General features: G+C 41.3%; 2 protein-coding genes across 2 annotated transcripts in view; both read right to left on the reverse strand.

The window, feature by feature from the left end:
* Positions 1–7,822, reverse strand: part of obscna (obscurin, cytoskeletal calmodulin and titin-interacting RhoGEF a) — a 40,147-nt gene extending 32,325 nt beyond the window's left edge. Inside the window, 13 exon segments of the mRNA XM_070832194.1 lie at positions 1,677–1,949; positions 2,236–2,502; positions 2,639–2,905; positions 3,027–3,296; positions 3,607–3,873; positions 3,979–4,242; positions 4,328–4,594; positions 4,956–5,225; positions 5,415–5,681; positions 5,790–5,894; positions 6,098–6,259; positions 7,423–7,689; positions 7,783–7,822. Of these exon segments, the coding sequence (XP_070688295.1) occupies positions 1,677–1,949; positions 2,236–2,502; positions 2,639–2,905; positions 3,027–3,296; positions 3,607–3,873; positions 3,979–4,242; positions 4,328–4,594; positions 4,956–5,225; positions 5,415–5,681; positions 5,790–5,894; positions 6,098–6,259; positions 7,423–7,689; positions 7,783–7,822 (2,986 nt within the window).
* A 6,164-nt stretch (positions 7,823–13,986) lies between these two features.
* LOC139202971 (dynein regulatory complex protein 11) lies at positions 13,987–20,351 on the reverse strand. Its single transcript, XM_070832595.1, has 19 exons — positions 20,341–20,351; positions 19,177–19,504; positions 18,902–19,021; positions 18,512–18,694; positions 18,351–18,422; positions 17,931–18,136; positions 17,760–17,844; positions 17,560–17,670; positions 17,280–17,355; positions 16,919–17,025; positions 16,640–16,726; positions 16,463–16,524; positions 16,258–16,340; positions 15,838–15,945; positions 15,554–15,753; positions 14,903–14,989; positions 14,618–14,795; positions 14,285–14,523; positions 13,987–14,140 (listed from the first exon to the last, which is right to left on the reverse strand). Exons 1-19 carry the CDS (start codon positions 20,349–20,351, stop codon positions 14,027–14,029), a joined length of 2,457 nt encoding a protein of 818 aa, XP_070688696.1. The 3' UTR covers positions 13,987–14,026.
* Positions 20,352–20,508: the final 157 nt, after the last annotated feature.

The following is a 20,508-nucleotide window of genomic DNA, read 5'->3' on the forward strand; positions in this document are numbered from 1 at the left end:
AAGAAGAAGATTCGCAACATCCATCCAGCAAAAGCCACCTGTCAAACCATTCAGACACCACCACAGCTGACAGTGATTTCCCTAACGACTCCCAACGGCATGGAAGAAAACAAGGAGGGATAAGAAGAAATCTGGATTCCAGGAACAAGCCCTTCATCTGCCAGCAGTCCAGAATTACCTCTCAGATAAAGTACTCACTTCCCATCAACTTTCTGTCATCACCAAAGGCCTAAGCTTTGTCCCTACATGTAAAACAAACTTTTTGAAGACAGATTTATTCTGTTTCTTTAGAAAGGTCAAACTAAAACATATGTTTGGCAAACTTTGATATTCAAAGGTCTGATAAACCTGCATTTAAGCCCAGCACTTTAATGCCTTATACTTCAAATCCATCTATTCAAAATTTTTGCAGAATAGCTGAGCAAGAAATCTTTGACTTACTAAAGGACAAACTACCTCCGTTCCTCTCTAAACTCAGCCAAGATGAATATTTGGCCATACAAGAACTCTGTAAAGATTCAGATCATCATCAAGCCTGCTGACAAGGGGGGGTGCTATAGTCATTCAGGACATGTCAGACCGCAAAGAGGAGGCCTAAAGACATTTCTACAGAAAAATGAAGACTAACCTCACCTTTGATTTCCAAAAAAAGATCTCAGATGTCACAGCCTTAACTCTTGAGCTGAACTAGATCTCTAGGAATGAATATGATTTTCTGAATTGCAAACACCCTGTAGCTGCTGTATTCTATATGCTGCTCAAAATCCACAAAAGGCCGACCTATTGTAGCCAGCAAAGACTGTCTATTAGAAACATTATCTAACTATGCTGATCGTTTCGTCAAGCCATATGTTCAGAAGCTTCCCTCATATATGAAGGATTCCACAATATCCAAAATATCAACACTAAAAGAGGTACCTAATATATATTTATATATATACCTATAATATATTTCTGGAGGCCCTCAAGTGTTATCAGATTATTAACAGCATTAACAGACCACACCGAGGAAGCACTTCCACCCGCTCCATTTATTTGAGAGGTGGCTGCCTTAGTCTTGAACTATTTCTCATTCATCAGAGATTTCTATCTTCAATGCAAAGGTACATTGATGAGTTCCACTTTTGCTCTGGAATATGCTAATCTATAAATGGGAAGTAGTTATGTCTCCAACATTAACAAAATCCTTAAATGGCCAAGCAATGAGTTGAATTATTTTGTTAATCTCCACAATAGTATAAATCCTGACCTTCAGTTTCCTCTTGAACATGATCAGAAATGTGTGTCTTTCTGGAGTATGTGGATTGAAATATGCAATGGCAGCCTCATCACTGCCCTCTATCAAAAAGAGACAGATAGGAATAAATCCCTTCTTGTCAGCAGTGCTCATCCCAGAGCTTTGAAATAAGGCTTACCCAATAGTCAGTTCTGCATGCTGTCAATAGTTGGAAAGGGATAGGTTATTTCTATCTGCCTGTCCATTGTTGTTTCATGTATGCTCTGAAGGTCTGATAGACCAAACACTTAGCTATTAAAGTGATTTACTGCATAGATTTAAGTGTGTGGAAACCTTTTTTCATTGGGACGTTTCTCTGGTAACATGAAAAGATGAAACTAAATCAATCCCAAATGAAATTTGACATGAAAAAACAATAAAACGCAGATTAAAGCCTCACCTCTAACCAACAATGAGGCGTACGATCGTTTGCCCCCTGCTGCAAATGAGATAGTTCCAGTGTCTTTGCGGGCAAGCTGCCTAAATGTGAGGGTGTGGTAGCCTCCAGGCACCATCTGGATCTCATTGAGCTCATTGGTGTACAGCAGAGTCTCGTCCAGATACCACTTGACTCCAGTATAGTCACTGGGACAAATTCGACACCTGAATGTGACCGTGTCGCCTTCTAGACACTCAACATCCTCTAATTCATCCAGGATCAACACCTTTTGACCTGATAGGAACATTCAACAACGACAATAACAAGAAAAATTCAAAAATCCCATAAACTTCATATACAGTAGGCTTCTACTGAGCATTACACTAAATGATCTTGGCCCAACAACTATTCTACTGACATGCAGTATCTGTTTAATAACATATTGTAATTCTGTTAGTAACTATTACATATCAATTCAATGGTTGGGGCCCTGGAAATCAAGGTTTTAATGGACAGTGACAAGCCTATTGTTTGAGTATAAGTGATGCAATGCCTTTTGCTCCCTTCACTATGGTCTCACCTTGCACAGTCAGCTGTGCCCGACTCTGCATAGTACCAACATCACATATGTAAATATCTGCGTCCGACGTCTCCAGAGAGGTGATAGTCAGGGATAGCACCGTACCCTTCTGTCTGATGACATACTTCCTACCAGACCTCAGCTCCACCATGCCCTTCAACCAGGTCACCCGCTTGGCAGGCCGCCTGGTCTCACACTCCAGGGTCACTTTACCCTTTTCCTCCGCTTGCGTATCCCTTAACTCCCTCGCAAATGTGTGCTGGAGTTCTGAAATGAACAATGAAGTTAATTAATGCTGTTGTTGTCGAACCACATTGCAAGACAGGGGAACAAAACTGATTTGCACAACTCCACAGTAAAGAACCCTGCACTGTATTGTTAATAGTCATCATCAAGCCCTCACCTCTGATCTCCAGCTTAGCACGCGAGACAACGCCTTCAGCCTCACAACAGTACTCTCCAGAGTCTCTGATGGTGGTATTCTTGATTATCAATCGCGCCAGGTTCTTTTCCACACTCATCTCATACTTAGGGCTCTGCCTGATCAAATGGCCATTTTTCAGCCAACGGAGGGTGACCTCTGGTTTGGTGATCTCACAGCTCAGCTCTGCGTCCTCGCCTGGCACTGCCTTAACATTCATCAGGTCCCTGAAGATGTGCACTGGCTTCTCTAAAGGAGGGGAAAACCGTCACTCACGTTTAGGCCTTTTCTGTTTGTGTATGTATCCCAACATACACAAACACAGGTAAAACTGCGCTGATCACTGTATCTGAGACAGTCAGGTACTCACCTTTAACAAAGAGCATGGTCCTACAGCTGAGGTCTTTAATCGAGAAGACCACATCTCCAGCGTCAGTCAGTATAGCATCTCTAATGGTCAGCTTATACTTGCGGCCATTGTTGATAACCTGGATACGGCTATTGGTCACCACCAACTGGCCATTGATGCTCCAGAATGGCTCATCATCGAGATCATGGGAGACGTGACAATCAAAAGTGCAGCTTTCGCCTTCCAAGACAGATGTTGTCTTTATACGCTGAACAATGGTGATGTGCAAGTCTGTAGATAAATATAATAAATAATAAATAACAAATTTACATCAAACTGTACCATCTGTGCACCAGACCTAACACTACAATACAGTGATACAAACAATTAACTCCACATAAAGTTATTAAACATCTTTGTGATGGAATGACATCCAACTGTTGAAAATGCATCAAGGGTCCTATTAATTTCTATTATTATTAATCCCTATTCTCCTATTATCAATAATTTGGTGGCACTGTTATCAAAACGTAGACACACTTGATTTTGAAGGCGTGGAGATCTTCTCAAATAGCCAACAACTTTTTTTCTTTCTACTCACCATGCACAGTAACTTTAGCCTTGGTCTGGCTAGTGCCCAGATCACAGGTGTACTCCCCAGCATCGTCCTTGCTCAGGGAATGGACGATCAGTGCCATGGACTTCCCAAACTGGAGTAGCTCATGTTTATCATCAGCGGTGAGAACTATACCATCTTTCCTCCAAACAGGAGTCACTGTCTCTTTCGATATTTCACACTGAAGGCAGACTTGGCCCTGTTCTTCTCCTACTGCATCCTCCAGTGACCTCAGGAACACGGCCGGGCGCTCTGGAGTAGAGAACATCATTTATGTGTGCATGTTTCTCAGAAATGAACACGTTTTATTATCAGAAAAACTCCTAATCATACACTTCAGTCATTCCCCTAGCTGACCTTTGACCTTTAAGATGGTTGTTTCAGAGAGAAGGCCTGCTTTGAAGATGACCCTGCTCTCCTGTGGCCGCAGCTTCTTGATTGTGAGGCTGTGCATAGTTCCCATGTGCTGGATCCTGTTGATGGCGGTGGAATAGAGGCGAACATTGTTGAAGATCCACTCCACATTGGCAACCACATAGTTGAGCTCACATGAGAATGTGGCAATGCCATCCTCCTCAATTTCCACTGGCTCGAGGTGTTTAACCAACTTTAGCGTTTTGACTACAATGAAAAGGGGAAATTCTTTATTATTATCATTAATAAAAATAGTGAATATACAATTTCCCCCAAACCATGTTTAACCTACCTTTGACCTTAACATGTGCTGTGCTCTGTGAACCCCCAGCCATGCAGCGATACTGTCCTGCATCCATCCCTACCAAACCATGAATGGTCAGCTCTGCACGCTTCCCTCCTGTCTTCATGCTGTACTTGTTTGAGGTCTTCAGAGCCGTACGACCTTTAAACCACCGCACCACCCTGGGAGAGGGGGTGAACTCACAGCTCAGAGTCACAGAGCTGTTCTCCTTCGCCTCAATGTCGTCCAAGTGGTGGGCGACCTGAAGAGGTCGTTCTAGGGAGAGAGATGTAAAGCCGCTTAATGAGATACCCCTAAAAATCTATGTCTCTATCTGGACAGATGTTTAAACAGATAATGAATGACAATATGATAAAACTGAGTTGTAATAACATAAAATATGCTTAGTTGTAGTTGTTGATAAAAATTGCACATTATAGCTTATAGCTACATGCAACTACATTGTAGTGTGTTATAAACCATTTATGAAGTGTGTGTATACTGCTCATATATCTTAAATAGGGACACTTAAAGTAAAATTCTACCACAATAACAAAGTCCAAACTGCATTGCATTTAGTTTCTGCTGACTTTAAAATTGCTCTCCTCCACACTCAGACGAGGTTTAGGCGACTCACCATTGACGGTAAGCTGAGCAGTGGAGCGACTCTTGCCAGTTACAAAGAGAACGGGGCCAGACATGGAGCTTTCTGTGGAGGTGAAACAGAGGCTGTGGAGGGTGCCCTCCCTGTTGATGTTCACTTCTGCGCAGGGCTCCAGCACCTCACCGTTCAGGGTCCACCGTGGGGGCCTTCCTGATTTCAGGCTGGTCTCCACTTGGAACAGCGCTGGCTTTGGCTCCATCACCTCCACTGACTTCATCCCCCGCACTACAGTGATAGCCTGCTCTGCATGTACAGCCATGAAACAGATTACCACCACTGACAGTCCTGGCTTATAACATCACAAAAAGACACTCTTGATTTTATAGTTTGAAACACATGTGCACATAAACATTATTCATGATGCAGTGTGTGTGGGTACAAGAATGCAAAACATGGTGACTGATATGATTACAGTGCCAGCAGCCATCTCACCCTCCACCAGAAGCTGACAAGAGGTTTTGTCATCTCCTGCATCACAGGTGTATGTGTCCTCATCTGAAGAGCAGACGTCGTCAATGGTCAGCTGCCTGTAGATGTCTTGGCTGATTAGTTGGTACTTCTTACTGGGAAGGAGCTCCTTCCTGTTCTTGTACCACTTGACCTGCGCATTAGGCCGTGACACCTGGCACTCAAGCAGACCCCGGTGGTGATACATGGCTACCTTGACCCTCAGAGGACGTACTATTTGGACTGGGAGCTCTGAAGAAGGGAGGAGCAGGCTGTAAACCTTATGTGACCAAATGGAGTCAGACATATTTCCTCCATAAATTCATGTTAAATGGTGGCATAAACAGTCTGGTGGCTCACCTTTTACAGTGAGAGTTGCATAGGATGAGACACGCTCTGCAGTGAATCTGATCTCTCCAGCATGTTCTGGCCTGACTGAGTTGAAGAGCAGGGTGTGGGTTTTACCTGCAATCAGATCAAAGCAAAATGTACTGAATTTAAGCAGGTTTAATATTTTCTTTTCTAAGTTTTTATACCTAGGAACAGCCCAGTGCAACCACTATGACCACTCAAATAAAACATCTTGGCAAAGTTAAGTCTACAATGAAGCAAGCATTAAGGACCCTTAAGCTTTAGCTGTAAAAAAAACTGTGTGGTTCGTCTCTTACCCTGGTGTCTGATCTTGATGTTGTCCCCAGGTCGAATTCGGCAGTCATCTCTGTACCATCGACCATCCACATCCATCTGGTTGACTTCACAGAGGAAGTTAACAGGTTGACGCTCCACCGTGTCAACATCCTCCAGCTCCTTGTCTATGTAGATGTCCCTCGCTGTCAGACGATAACCAAACTATGACTTTAAACTCAGCTAAAGCATCCAAACTGAATTTTATGGAATCTGCTTGTCAGATTGCTCTTTGATAGCTCTGTAATGACTTTTTGACAACACTTTGACAAATGTTTGAGTATTGTTTGTTCATTCATAAAGGTAATGTGGCGCTAATGGAGGTATTTAAGACTACTGAAAGTGCTAAAAAGACTTTACAGTCTACATGCTAACAGATCTGTAAGACTGTACTTTGGTACAGCAGTGCTTTGAGCAAAATGCTTACATCAGAATGATAACATGCTTACTGTGCAATGATAATGCTAATATCTGGATGTTGACAACATATTAGCATATAAGCATAAAGGTATAACATTTACCATGTTTACTTTCTTAGTTTAGTGTATTAGCATGCTAACATTACAGCTGAGCCTGTTGGAAATGTCATTAGTTTTTGCAGGTTCATGAGCCAATATATGGATCAAATTAAAATTTTGACCTGATGATTGCTCTAGGTGAAAGGTCAGGGGATTAAAGTTATTACGGGACATTCTCTGGGGACCAAAATTTCTTTTCAAGGAATCCGTCCAATGAGATATTTCTATACAAACCAAAAATGTCAACCAGCTGGTGAGGCTGGAGGGAAAGTCGGAGGATCATAAAAGTCACAAGGATTCATCCTGCAGGGACCATGAATGCCGGGACAAAATGTAGTCTGTAATGGTGGTGGTGGGTTGATTGACTAACTGAGAAACCTACGTAACCATCCTACAGTCCTAACATGACTAAAAAACATTTAAGTGTTATTTGTTTTTCTATTGCTTAGAGTAAGACTGTATAATGTATATTAGTCCTTTCTCTTTATTTTAAAAAACATCTTATTACTTATTTACTCATAATTGTATGAATTAGAAAATCTTTTTGGAAAAAGAAACATAATTTATTTTATTCATTTTCTCCATCAAGTGAATTAGTCTGTTACCTGGTGTAGTAAGACAAGAGTGCAGTCACATTTTAATTACTTTATCCCATCATTTGAATGTTCTGGTCTTGGTCAGGTCTTGGCTTTCACCTGGATTAGACCTAACATGTCCTTTCTGATGGTCCCAAACAGATGCAGACTTAAGTACAGTGGCCATGGTAGCATCAGTCTATTGTACCACCTTACCTCTGACACTCAGTCTGCCTGAGGTCTGAATGTCGTTGGCCTGAAAAGAGAACAGTCCTGCATCTCCCAAAGCCACCCTGTTCAGTATGAGGGAGTGTTTCTTTCCATGCGTGCTGATGCGGCAGTTGGGCTTGGACTTAAGCTGCATCCCATCTCTGGCCCATATACCCTTGATATAGGCCAGGTTGAGTGTCACCTCAAAGGAGCAGCTTTCACACTCAGACACCTCCACATCCTCCAAGCCCTTCACCACGTGCAGACGGTTCTCTGGCACACACACAGGCAGAGCATTACAGATTTACAAGCTCATGTGCTTTGCATAAACCACGCTGAAATTTACAACTATGTGTGAAAACTTACTTGCAGCAGCTACTATTCCTCCAGGTTTATTGTCTCCCATCCCTCCTGCTCTTCTCTCAGTGTGACTGGGCAATCTTGTATGCTTTTTACAACAACTATCACAGAGGGGCTACAACTACAACATGATAGTGAAATATATATCAGGTTATGGACCAGCTCAGAAAATAACTAATAATCTGTTTTATAATTTTCATAAAAGACATTCAGCCATAAAACCACCAGCTTCTACCGAGACATGCACTCCTTGTTCACAGTATCTGCCATTCAGCTTCTCTCAGGTAAAAATGGTAGCTGCTGTTGGTTTTGGACAAAACTACATATAAACATATAAAACAAATTCCTCTCATGCTAATGATGTTGTAAACCACCACTTCCAGCATGGCAACATCGTATTCTATTGCATTGGATACACATGGCATCACTCCCATGTGGTTGATCCGTGTGGCGGCATTCCAGTCCTCCTCAGTAATAAAGAGCAGAGTAATCTCTGTCACCTCACTTGGCTGAGCTCAGCACCACCATTATAGACTCAGCTGTGATGCCGCCTCCCTCAGACTGCATGCACTAAACTGAGAAGAAGGGGAAGCTTTAAAAAAAAAACAAACGAGAGGCCAAATAGGAACTGCCAGTTCACTTCTGATTGATACGATATTTGAGATCATGAAACTCTTTTTGGAGGTTGACATAAAATTAAGTTTTTTGAAATACTCCAAGAGGAAAATTATGACCTACTAGTTAGATTGACCTTTCATAATGCGTCACACAACTACACTGAGCCATTATCTAGATTTCCTCTGGGATCTAATAAATTACGATGAGTCCAATGAGAGCATCTCCAAGTTGGCATGTGAAATGAATAAATCCAATGAAAAACATACATAAATGAAAAAAAAACCTTGAAACTTATCTTAATATAACTGTGCAGTACATGATTAATCATATTCAATTCAACACCGCATTCAATAGTGATTTTCTTCAGTTCCATCAAGGTATGCAAAGAAATAATGACAAGAAAAACTATCACAAAAAACACAAGAATGTATCAGATCACATGCAGCAATGCACCCACCTTCAATTCGGGTGTTTTTCTAGAAAGAATAAATCCTTGCATGCCCTCTTGTCGCAATGATGGCAAAAAACAAAACACCTTCACCTGAAAAAAGAGCTGAATAAAACATCCTCCATGGCAACACATCTGTCCGAGCCCTGTCTTGTTTCTCACAAAGCCTTTAAGATTAACAACAAACGTTTAGCCAAAGGAGAGCATGCCCAGGTTTACAAGCTGCGTCCCAGTCCCCAAAGCAGACAGCCTATAGCGCTTTCTCTTTTTTCTTGCTTTGATGGAGCATAGTGCTGAACAGCTGACATATCTCTCCCCACATACTAACTTCCAAAATAGCCTTCTGTCAGTATGAGGGCAAAGATAGCTTTGGCTTTAATGGTGTGAGACAACTCATGTCCAGCATCAGTGGAACTATGAAAAACAATCAAAATGTATACAATAGGCTTAGTGTGTTTGATGGTTTTCTGTGTGCATGAATGAGTGAGAGGCAAGCTCGCTGTAAATTACTTTAAAGCATCTCAGTAAGTGAGAGCTGAGTTGCCTCATGGTGCATGATGATGTAGGTGAGTACATGGTGTGTGCTGTCTGTAAATGAATATGTTGTTTTACACACAGTAAGATCCACGATCAGGTTGCCTGCACAGAGATCAAAGATCTCCCTCTCCAAAATGACCAGTGCAAGACAGAAATGGAGCATTTGGTGCATTATAAGGCTGATGTAGTGCACTGGCTGACTCTCACTGACTTTTGTGACTTTTATTGTTCGTCAATTGACTGTGTGAGCTACTGGATACCTGAATTTTCCTCAGGGGATGAATATAGTGTCAGTCTAACCATCTATCTATGTAGTGAAGTCATGTGCTCTGACCCATAGCTGTCAGTGTGCTGAACCTGAGGTTAGAGAGATCAAAGTCTATGGATCTTCACAGGGAGTTTCCACCACTGCCGCAGTTAAAAGGTCACGAGACATTAAACAATATTGTGACACACATATCCTCTCTCAATAACACCCCGTCGGTGTTCCCATGTGAGGTCATTTGCTGACATCAGAGTAAGTGATAGGGTGGCTACCCATGAAGGCTGAGCTTTCTGGAGGACATCAGACTAAAAAACACAGAAAACATTAAAGGTAACACTGCAGTGATAATATGTACATATCAATTCTGCACAGCAGGGAAATGACGGTGCGCCTTCCTCTTGCTCCTCCTACACAAGCTCCTGTTGGGCTTTGTTTGCATTACAACAGCAACGTTGAAATTTGTGGGGTTCCCTCATCCAGACAGATAGACAGAACAAAGCCAGCACTACCCAGCATTGTGTTCGCCTCAGTTTGATAGACAGCTCCATGTGCTGCTGAGCACTCTTAAGTCCAGTGAAACTTGACAGGATAATCTCTGCAATCCTGCTGGGGCACAAAAAACAACTTGTCGTCACCGAGAAGGGAATGGTGGCCCTCAGAAGCAAACCATTCTCACTTTACAGATCTCCAGTAGCCCGTTGATTATCGATAACGCTTTCAATAGTTTTCTTGGACATTTGAGTGGGATAGGATAAAGACTTTGCTTTTTTGTCCCCAACGGAACATGTTATATTGTTTTAAAGGTGTCTAGGAAAAGGCTCCAAATGATGCCCTGCTGTGAGGACAGCCGACAGACCTTGAAATGTGGGCTTTTATGTGTGTAGCACCCTATCGATGGTGCACATAGGCTAAAAATAGAGTAAAGTTAAAGGAACCAAGGCAATGTGAGGATGTGTTGAGTGAATTTAGAACTCGACAAAACAGCTGAACACTCCACCTAAGCCTCTGGATCCTTGTTTGGAAACAGCCCCCCTCTTGTGTGTCACATTTCCTCTGGTCCAGACTCTCTACACCTGACAGCGGTCATAAAAGAGGAATATAGAAATGCTCAACACATATATTCAATCACAAACATGTGCCTACAGTTGTCATCTGATCACCAGCGCAGACCAGGTGACCTAAACAGCCATTTGATCAAGGTGTTGTGTGTTTAACAACATAATGTTATTTCTGTTAGTAACATCCCAAATGTAGAATTCGTGATCGTATGTCATAACCAGGCAGCCATGGCCTGTAGTAAAATTCTGTATCACATTTTGCATGGATTCAGCTGCCTGTCCTGTTTCCTTAAGATGTTGACATAATCAAGTAAGCATTGTGTTGAGTAGGGTTTTGTAGTAACAAGATTATCGACTTTACCACCCAACCACCCACAAGTACTGACGGTGCTCAGTCGAGCAAATCTGTGATCTCTGTGTTACAATATCTTTGCCACAGCAAAGTAAAATGATTTTCAGGAAATTATTATCATATATACCTCAGAAAAAATACCAATACCGGGCCTATGTGACCCAGTGGTAGGTATGGACATACTTTGGACAGAGCCAGGTTAGCTGTTTCCCCCTGTCTCTAATCTCTATATTAAAATAAGCTAACTGGATTCTGGCGGCAGCTCATGAGGAAGTGGACATAACTTCTGAGACTGTAAAGTGAAGCCATTCTTTGTGGAACAAGCGTCACTTCTGGTGCTTAAAAACCAAGATGGCGAGGGCCAAGAAAATAATATGGCAACGCCTGTAAAGCGGGACTCAAGGCTTCAAAGTGGCGGTACACAAACCAAGCCCTGAGTCCAGATATAAATTCATATTTGAAATGTAAATACGAAGATGGGATGACGCACACCAACAGAGGCAGCGCAACGAAAACGAGTCAAGCTGGGGCTTCCTCTATACCTGATATTGCACGCCGACTGAATCTGACAGCGGGGGGAACACCCTGCAGAAACTCAGCGGCTCAACTCGAGGCCTCTGTTGGTGAGGGACACCCGCTGCATCACCCCATCTAAGGGAGCCAGGTTGACACCAACTCAGTGGGTTTTATCTTTTCAAAGTCTATTTACAATCTTCCGTATGAGAATTGGTGACATCATCTGTGAGGTCACTAATCCAACAAACTGTGACATCATCTGTGAAGTCACAGAAGAGGTCAATGCTTTAACACAACAAAAGACTATGGCTGTATTGGAAATGGTATACTGTACTGGCAGTTTGTATTGAATAGGCCAAAATGTAGTCTGTCTTATACAGTTTGCAAACAAAAGCAAAATCTGCAGCATGCATGGGACCAGTCTACTTCACCTACTGTGTCCCACAATGCAATGCGTTTACCGTTGTATGAACAGAGGCGTTTCAGAAAGCTATGTAAATTTTGACTTATTTCTCCTGAGCAGTCCACCAAAAGCTGTTAATGAGGGAATTTCAGGCGAGAAATATGCAATTCAGCTGCTGAACATTCACTTATATTAGATTTACAAGGCCGAATTTAAGTGCTTGTTCCGACTTTCGTCCGGCTGCTTTCTTGGCCGCTAGCCTATTAGCTTACTAGTGGAATTTCCCATAGAGGTTAGAGAGCTAGCCAACATTAGCTTGCAGTTTACTGCATGCAGCCTGTGGCTGTACTGAACGTACCATGTGTAAGTTGTTTCCTTCCATACAGTGGCCGGGAGGTGCAAAACAATTTTACAATACAAGAAACACTTTTACAAAGCTGGAGACAAATTTACATTTTAGAAAACATTTTTACAAATCAGAAAACAAAATTACATTGCCATAACACATTTACAAGTCCTGAGACAAATTTACATTTGAGAAAACAAATTTACAAGACGTGAAACACTTTTACAAACGCCGAGACAAATTTACAAGTAACTTTTTCAACCGGAAAGGGAATGTACCGCGTTAATCGGCTCATATGTTCGCCACAAAACGGGCTAAAGACCGTTGACCGCCGTCCATCGTTTTGTTTTGCACCTCCCGGCCACCGTACTTCCACGATATGGCGACGCCTGTAAAGCGGGATTCAAGGCTTCAAAGTTCCGGTCCTCAAACAAACAAAACACAGGAGACGCTTCAGACAAAGTTGGACGATGGTAACGTAGATTCCTGCACTTTTTTGTTGCACGTATTGAACCTTCTTTGTTATTATTTTGAGTGCAGTGATACAGTGACCTGAGCGCTCACAACTTGTTTTTGTGTTTTTAGCACACATTTACTTTGATTTGTTATTGTTTTGAAAAGATCTGCAGTGGACAACAAGTTCGTTGCATCCAATAACACTGTGATTCAGTGACTTGAACCCTCACAAATGAAGAGACTAAATATTTCTTGGCAAGTACCTGCACTTGTTCTTTTGCACAGGTTGGACTTTATTGTTGTAGTTTTGAAAAGATGTGCAGTGGAAAACGCTTTAATTGTTGTTAATTGTTGTTGCCAAAAATCTGTATTTGTTGTCTTTTCTTTGCACAAATCGAACTTATTGTTATTGTTGTAAAAAGGTGATTGCACATTTTATTTTTATCTATTTTTGAAAAATCACAGTCTGATGGAGCAATCTAGTGACAAAATGTCACAAAAAATAGTTTACAAAGTTGAATTGGAAGTTGTTTTTTACTTGGAAATTTTTCTTCATTCAAAGGAGGGCCTGACAGAGAAAGTTTGACAACCACTGCAGTAGAACAACTTTAGATGCCCTTGACTGATGGAAATAATAAAGACAGTCTTGGCACATCTAATTACAACTTGGCCTTGGTCTGATAACTATAGCCATAGGAGTCTGTCCACCCAAGCCAGGTCACTGAATGTATTACAGATCATGTTCATATTGAGTAGTTTGGTTGGATGAGGTAAATATTTTAAAGTCCAGTGAATCCAGTGAATCACCTCCAAACGTAATCACACAAGGAAGTAGGCATTGCAAGGTTTAAAGAAAGCATAAAGCAAACATGGAAATGGAAAACAATGATGAGGTTTGATTAGCGAAGATAATCGTGTCCTAGTTAGAAGTTGATGTGATGGTCACAAGACAGGAGTTAGCACCCCCCTACTGGCGGTACCAAGATCTATCTGAAATGTGGGACCTGTGGCATTTTGTCTCCTTTACATACGTTTTACGAGTATAAGACGCTTTCACCATGATATTAAATGATATTCCCATTTCTGTTGCATCCTAAAATACGTACCCTACAGCCCCAATGAACTAACAGCAAAACAAAAAACTATTTTATTCACTTACTTTATTTACAGTCATCAGAAGACAATTCACATACAAGCTACAATAAATTCAATTTAACTACATACAGTTGTGACAAAAACATGTTGGCAAACTTATTTTTTCCCTTTCTTCTTTGCATCTTTGCCTTTAACTAGTGCCTCTTCTTCTTCCTTTCCTGTGGCAGCTTTAATCCTCTTCTTTCCCAGGGGAGTCTTCGCATACCAGTTCTGATGACATGCAAGAGAAGAAAAACAACAACAACAGATCAGCAATAGAAGTTTAAGATAAACAAATATGGTCAAGTTATAAAAAACAAAGCAGTTACGATCATGAAAATGCAATGGAAACCAAATACGACATATTGACCGTACTTTCAGGGCCTCTTCTTCTTCCTGAAACACAGGGTCGATCTTGGCTAATGGAGCAACAAACTCAGAAGCAGTCAGCGACCTGTTCGCCTGCTGTAGGATGCGACGTTTGGTAACAACGCTCTGGATCACCTGGACCATGTGACCTGGCGTGTAGCCATCAGAAATCTTTGCAAGAGAGCTGAGGTCCAGGGTCTTGGTTACCTCACCCCCCTGCTTTGTGATCAGTTGCTTCCACAAGACTGAGGGCAAACAGAGACAAAGGGGATTTTTTTATACCAACAACCAAAGATTGATATAATATAACATTAAAACTAAAATTGTGTCTCTTCTTACTGTATCTTGAGCCGTAGTCAGGTCTTGGGATAAGGATGATTTTGCTGTACATTTTACACAGTGACTTGATATCAGCACTTAGTGGGTCTTTAGTTGTCCCTATGATCAGAACACGATCCTCCCCTTTGATCAACTTGAGAGACTTGGGCAAGTCTTTCTTCAAGCGTTTGGGATCCAACTGTGTACACATATAAAAGGGTTTCAATTACCATGCAAATCGATAACTGAAACATTATCAAACAAAACATTATTATGCTGCTCAGCTTTTGCCTTTCGCAGAAATACCTCTTTCTCTTCCTTAGGAACTTTCTTGTAGAACATTTTTTCAGCATCTTCAATCCATATTACAGACGGCTGCAGCAATCTTGCAACCTGTGCGAAGAAGATTATGAAGAACTGCATTTTTTTCTTTCTGGCTGAGTCAAGTCAAGTTAGTTTTATTCATATAACCCAAAACCACAGTTTCCAATCTGCCTCAGGGGCATTTAGAGTCTGTACAGTATATGACACCCTCTATCCTTCGAGGACACGTAAATACCAGTGAAAGGCAGCACTGTAAAATTCCTCATCTTCCACCAAGTTCACCATGAAATAGTAAACTTAACTAACATTGTAGTGCTGAGTATGACGTGACTACATACTGCCCCACATACCACAAACCATGCTGAGACAATATTCGCTGCATTTCTACGGTATTTGACTTACAGTACTTGGTCAGTGCTGACTACTTAGTCAGTCATGCGTCTCTAATGAGGTTAAGCGTTGCACATGTAGGTTACGTTTTGCGGTTACATTTTGTAGGCGAGTATTATGACTTCAAACAAAAAAATGCTCATTTGGTTTGACAGCATTTATTAAAAGAACTGTAAGATAACTGCTATGATTACAAACTTAAATTGCAATGGCATTACATTCTATCAAATATCAATGTGTTACCTTAAACACCATGTGAAGCATCATGGCGAGGCCACTCTTGCCTGGGTACTTTCCTGCCGTGTTCATAGGAGACAGATCAAACAGGTTGGCACCTGTCTCCTGGCAGATTGAATGCACCAGCATCTTCTTACCTACACCTGCCGGCCCTGTCAGTAGGATGGCCTTTATCAGAGGGGCCTTCTCATGTACCACCTGAGAGCCTGTAGGCAACAACACATCAATTATCTAAACCACAATATTTCCAGTTATAGTTATTTCAAATATGAACTGAATGACTGACGTACCTAATGGTAAAATCGCATACAGAGATAAAACCTGCCGTACATCTGACAATGATGGCATGGGCTCAATGTCATTTTGCCTCAGCGTGGTCCCAAGGTAGCTATAGTCACCTAAGAACAGGAGGGAACAACTATTAAACTAATAGTGAGTCACTGGGAAAATGGCAAGAAAGGACTTTTGCCTTTCCACAAAGATTAATTTGCCAGTTAGGTAGTGTTCATTGTGGTCATGCTGTTTTAATAATCACAAACCAGAAGAGGGCAGCACATCACCACTAAGCAGTTTCCAGTTACCTTGAGTGACTGTGTCTATACATTGATTTCAATCAGATTTTAAAAACCAATACAGTTATGATCATAAGAACACAGAAAGAGTTTTGAAAGATGGCACATCAGTTTACACAAGAAATATAAATGTCTTACCTAAGTAATCCTGCAGCCTCACATCATTTGCCTGTTTCAACAAGCCCTGTTCCACCAGCTCCCGACACAGGGACTCAAGAGTCCTGGTAGATGTTAATAAAAAATTGTATTGTTTTCTCCAGCTTTTGCATTGACTAATTAATTTCAACTCAATTCTGTAACGGAAATCCTAAATTTCATAAGTGCGTCCTCAGTGTGACCTCACCTATCCGATGTCAGATCTTTCTCCTTCTTTTTCCTCTTCCCACTCTTAGATCCTTTCTTTTTCTGTGGAGTAAAATAAATGTGATCAGGACACAGCTCAAATTAATCAGTGTGAACTGGGATCAAACATCCCGGACAAATATAAAATGCAGATTGTTATTTGTCTGTCACTTATTACCTTGGCATTTCCTTTGGTTTTGCCACCTTTGTCTTTATCCACAGCCAGCTTCCATTCAGCCAGCTCTTGTCTCATCTGCTCATCTACCTGATACAAGCATAGCAGACCAATGACTCCAACAACAGGTGGTGCTGTTTTAAGCACCAGTGACTGAGAAGCTGAACTGGTAAAAATACAGAATCTGTGCCCCTATTTCATGTTTGGTTGTTAAATTCCTAATACTTGCTGTTTAGAGTATGTAATGCTTTAAATTGTTTTGTATTCTCTCGTCAGCATCACCTGTACTCGAATCTCTGCCTCAATGACTTTCCTCTTTTCTTCCTTGATCAGTTCCACCTCGTGTCTCTGGTTGAAGTTTCTGGACTCATTACGGGTTTTCCAAAAATCTGCAAGTGATAAACATTTAGTTCAGGCTTTATTTATGTGACTGAGCATCAGCTACATTATTATACACCTTAGTGTACAGTAATGTTACATAGCCATTCCCTTTTTGTAGGCTCCCAATTAAATAACATACTCTCAAACTAGTTTTGAATATGAACTTATCATAATGATCCTTATTTTTAGCATTTGAGGGGCTGAACTTGAAATAAACTGTGAACCAGTGGATTTCTTGAACTTTTCTTAAATTTAAACATACCTTCAAAAGTTTTGTTTCCCACTTCCAAGTCAGACAGAAAAGCAGAAGGTAGCATCTTTAAACCTGCCTCCTCTTCCTATGGTTCAGAATGAAGTTACATTGTTTGGTGAATATGCAGCATTTTTCCTGAGTGAAACAGCTGACACGGATTGCTTTGAATAAGTAAGGTTTTGCTTATTTCATACTCTCATCTGTTTTAAATGGGCTGATATCACCAAGATTTACAGAATGCTATAGCAAAATCAATTAAACTTGATTTAATACAACTGTGGGCCCTTACGTCCTCCATATTCTTCCCCTTGTCTTTGTTCCCCTTTTGCTTCTTCTCCTCCTTCCCTTTTGGTTTGTTGTTAGAATCCTCCTCTTCCTTTGCAGCAATTTCTTCCATCAACTAAAAAAATACCAAACACCATTGCCCATCTACAAATGTATGTAGAAAATATGCAGTAAATTGTACTTTTGACTGAGGGTGTATTTTACTTGCTGAGGGTCCTTTTCAACAAAAATGAGAGCTGAGCCTCCATCCTCTTCATCTGGGTAATCTGGAAATGATCCTGTAGCATCACTATAAAAAAAAAACAAAAAAAAACATTGAATGTGGGAATGCTGAAATAAGATTCCCAACAAGTCCCCCTGTGCCACCTCACTTACCGGCATTCAATGAACCACTGTCGGATTTGGTCTTTCATGGTCTTGCTCATGTCATGACCCTCCACATCTCGTAGTTGGTTTGTGACAGCCACTACAGACTTCTGATAGTCTTCTTCATGCTCCTCCTGTTTAAGCTGTGTGCAACCCTCACTGGCCCGGGCAGTGATTTCTGCAGAGCATGGCACCTGGTATTTTGGGTCCATAGCCTAACATGGGAGTTACCAAACATACTTAAATTGTTTAACCTGTACTTCATTTACTTACTTCTTGAAAGAAATATCTCTTCCTTGATACAGATGGCATAAGGTCTTCAAGAATGCAAATCATTCGTCTTTTAGATTGGTTTCATTAGAAATACTGGTTATTTTTTTAAAGAGTTGTAGATATATTTTTACAAAACTGGACGCCCATTTTACTCACCATTCCCAGAAAAATCATTTCTTCTTCCCGAGCAATCTTTGCCCTCTTCCTCTGTATGTAGCCCCTCCACAACTGCAAATCACATTCAGCCAATTTTTTCAGCATGACACAAGCCAAAGGCAGGGAAAGAGGCATGCAGGATTATGTTGATAAACGAGGACCTTCTGAATGCAAACTGCAGCCATCTCAATGCCAGCTGTACCAGGGTCCCTTGTCCTGTACATCCTGTTCATTTTTCTGCTCTCTTCATTCAACTTTGCCCTAAGGCGTCCTTGACGGGCCCTCTCCACCACTTGGATGATCCTAATGGCCTCCTCTTGACTCATGTCCTTGGCCATTAGAGGCTGTAGGGTAGACAGAAAATATTTAATCTGCTTGTTGATCAGCTCATTGAATATAGCAATTAATCAAAACTACATTTTTTGTTTTCCCGTCAATATGTGTTAAACTTTTAACCAAATTATTTTTTGTTTGCGACAAAATGAAATTCACAAACTTTCTAGTCCTGTACAAAAAGATTTTAACCAAGGTGTGGCTACTTCTCAACTCACTTCTGGGCTTTCAGTAACCTCCACCATTTTAAGAATATCTGTCAGCATCGTCTTTCGCTCTTGAAGTTCTTTGCTGCGATCACTGATGAAATAGCGAGGGATAGGGATCTCAAGGTCTGCCTAGAGTTAGAACAAAAAAGAGAGTTACTGTATGTCATTATTAAATGGTCTTCCTTGATAAAGCCAATACCTTTCGTGAATAAGTCAGTATAATTTTGTCCAGTTAATTTCAACAATCCAATTTCATTGTACTTGCTCTGAAAAATGAAACTCACTGGTATAAGCTTCAAATCATGAAGTACATCATCCATGTAATGGTACTCTGAAAACTCTTTTTCCACCATTTCATTCTTCAGCTCCAGCACCCTCCCCACCACACCATCAAGAACCGCCCGAATAAGTCGTCTCTTCTGAGGGTGGACCACCTGGTCATAGACCACCTCCAACTGTCTGAAGACTTGGATGTAGCGTACATAAAGCATGGCCAGGCGCTGGAAGAACACTACCCTGTCCTTTTCGGGGTGAGGGGGCTCTGCAGGCAGTTCCTCAGTAAGCAAACGGCTCAACTCTAAGTGGGCGTCTACCCACAGCTGGTTGTATGTCCTGGAACAGTTAAAAGAATGATGAGCTGAGAGCCAGACCTTACCATACCTTCATTAATGGTAGGTGAGTAATAGTCAAGAAGAAATACTTTTGTGAAGTTTGTGCAGTCGACACCTGCATGTTTTAACTGTTCCCATGTGTCTCTGTGGTTTTGTGGTGGTTCATCAAAGGTAATAAGTTACAAAGGGTGAGGAAATTAAAGCACATGTTCAGCAGTCCGTATAATAGCTCTCTTATTTAACCAGCAAGCGTCTCTTTTATGAGGAGCCAATGTAAACACTGAAGTATAGTATAATTCATCAGTGTTGTCATATTGTTACTGCTGCAATTAACCAGCTGTGGAAAAACACTTTCAAATGCCTTATTTTATAAACCAATATAACATTTCTAGACTGCACAGTCAAACGTCATTACTGTAAGACAGTGTTTCCCAATCTTGGACCTGGGTGTACACTCCCCTGCATGTTTTAGCAGTTTCCCTCTTCCAACACACCAATTTCGGATGAATGGGTCGTTATCAAGCTTCTGAAGGGGCTTGATGAACAGCATGCAGGGATTGCTATGTAACCCCAGGACCAAGGCTGGGAAAGTAAGGCTTTAAGTAAGGCTTTCAGATGTATTTTGAAGTGAATACTAAGCCAAGTACTGTAAAAATTGATTATACTTTCATGTTTTATACACAGCATGATGCTACAACTTGATGCTTCAACATTGCTAAGGTTTGCACTGAACCAACTTAGCTAGAGCTAGCTAAAGGTATATTTGACATGCAAACGTTTAACGACAGTATCCGCTGACTGTAAAGCAATGACGGCGGTGGCTGCTGGGAAGTTTACCTCTGCGACATGTCTTTGCCCCAAGAGAGAAGAAAGAGGTTCGCTGTTTCTTAAAATAAAGTTACAGCGTCTAAAACCAAACTAATGTTATAACATGAGGTCAGTTTTCTTTAGTTGACATATAGTGCTTGGCACGTCTCCATAGTAACGGTCATTCCGGAAGTAACT

This window comes from Pempheris klunzingeri, chromosome 6 (assembly GCF_042242105.1).
Source record: "Pempheris klunzingeri isolate RE-2024b chromosome 6, fPemKlu1.hap1, whole genome shotgun sequence".
NCBI classification, from domain to species: Eukaryota; Metazoa; Chordata; class Actinopteri; order Acropomatiformes; family Pempheridae; genus Pempheris; species Pempheris klunzingeri.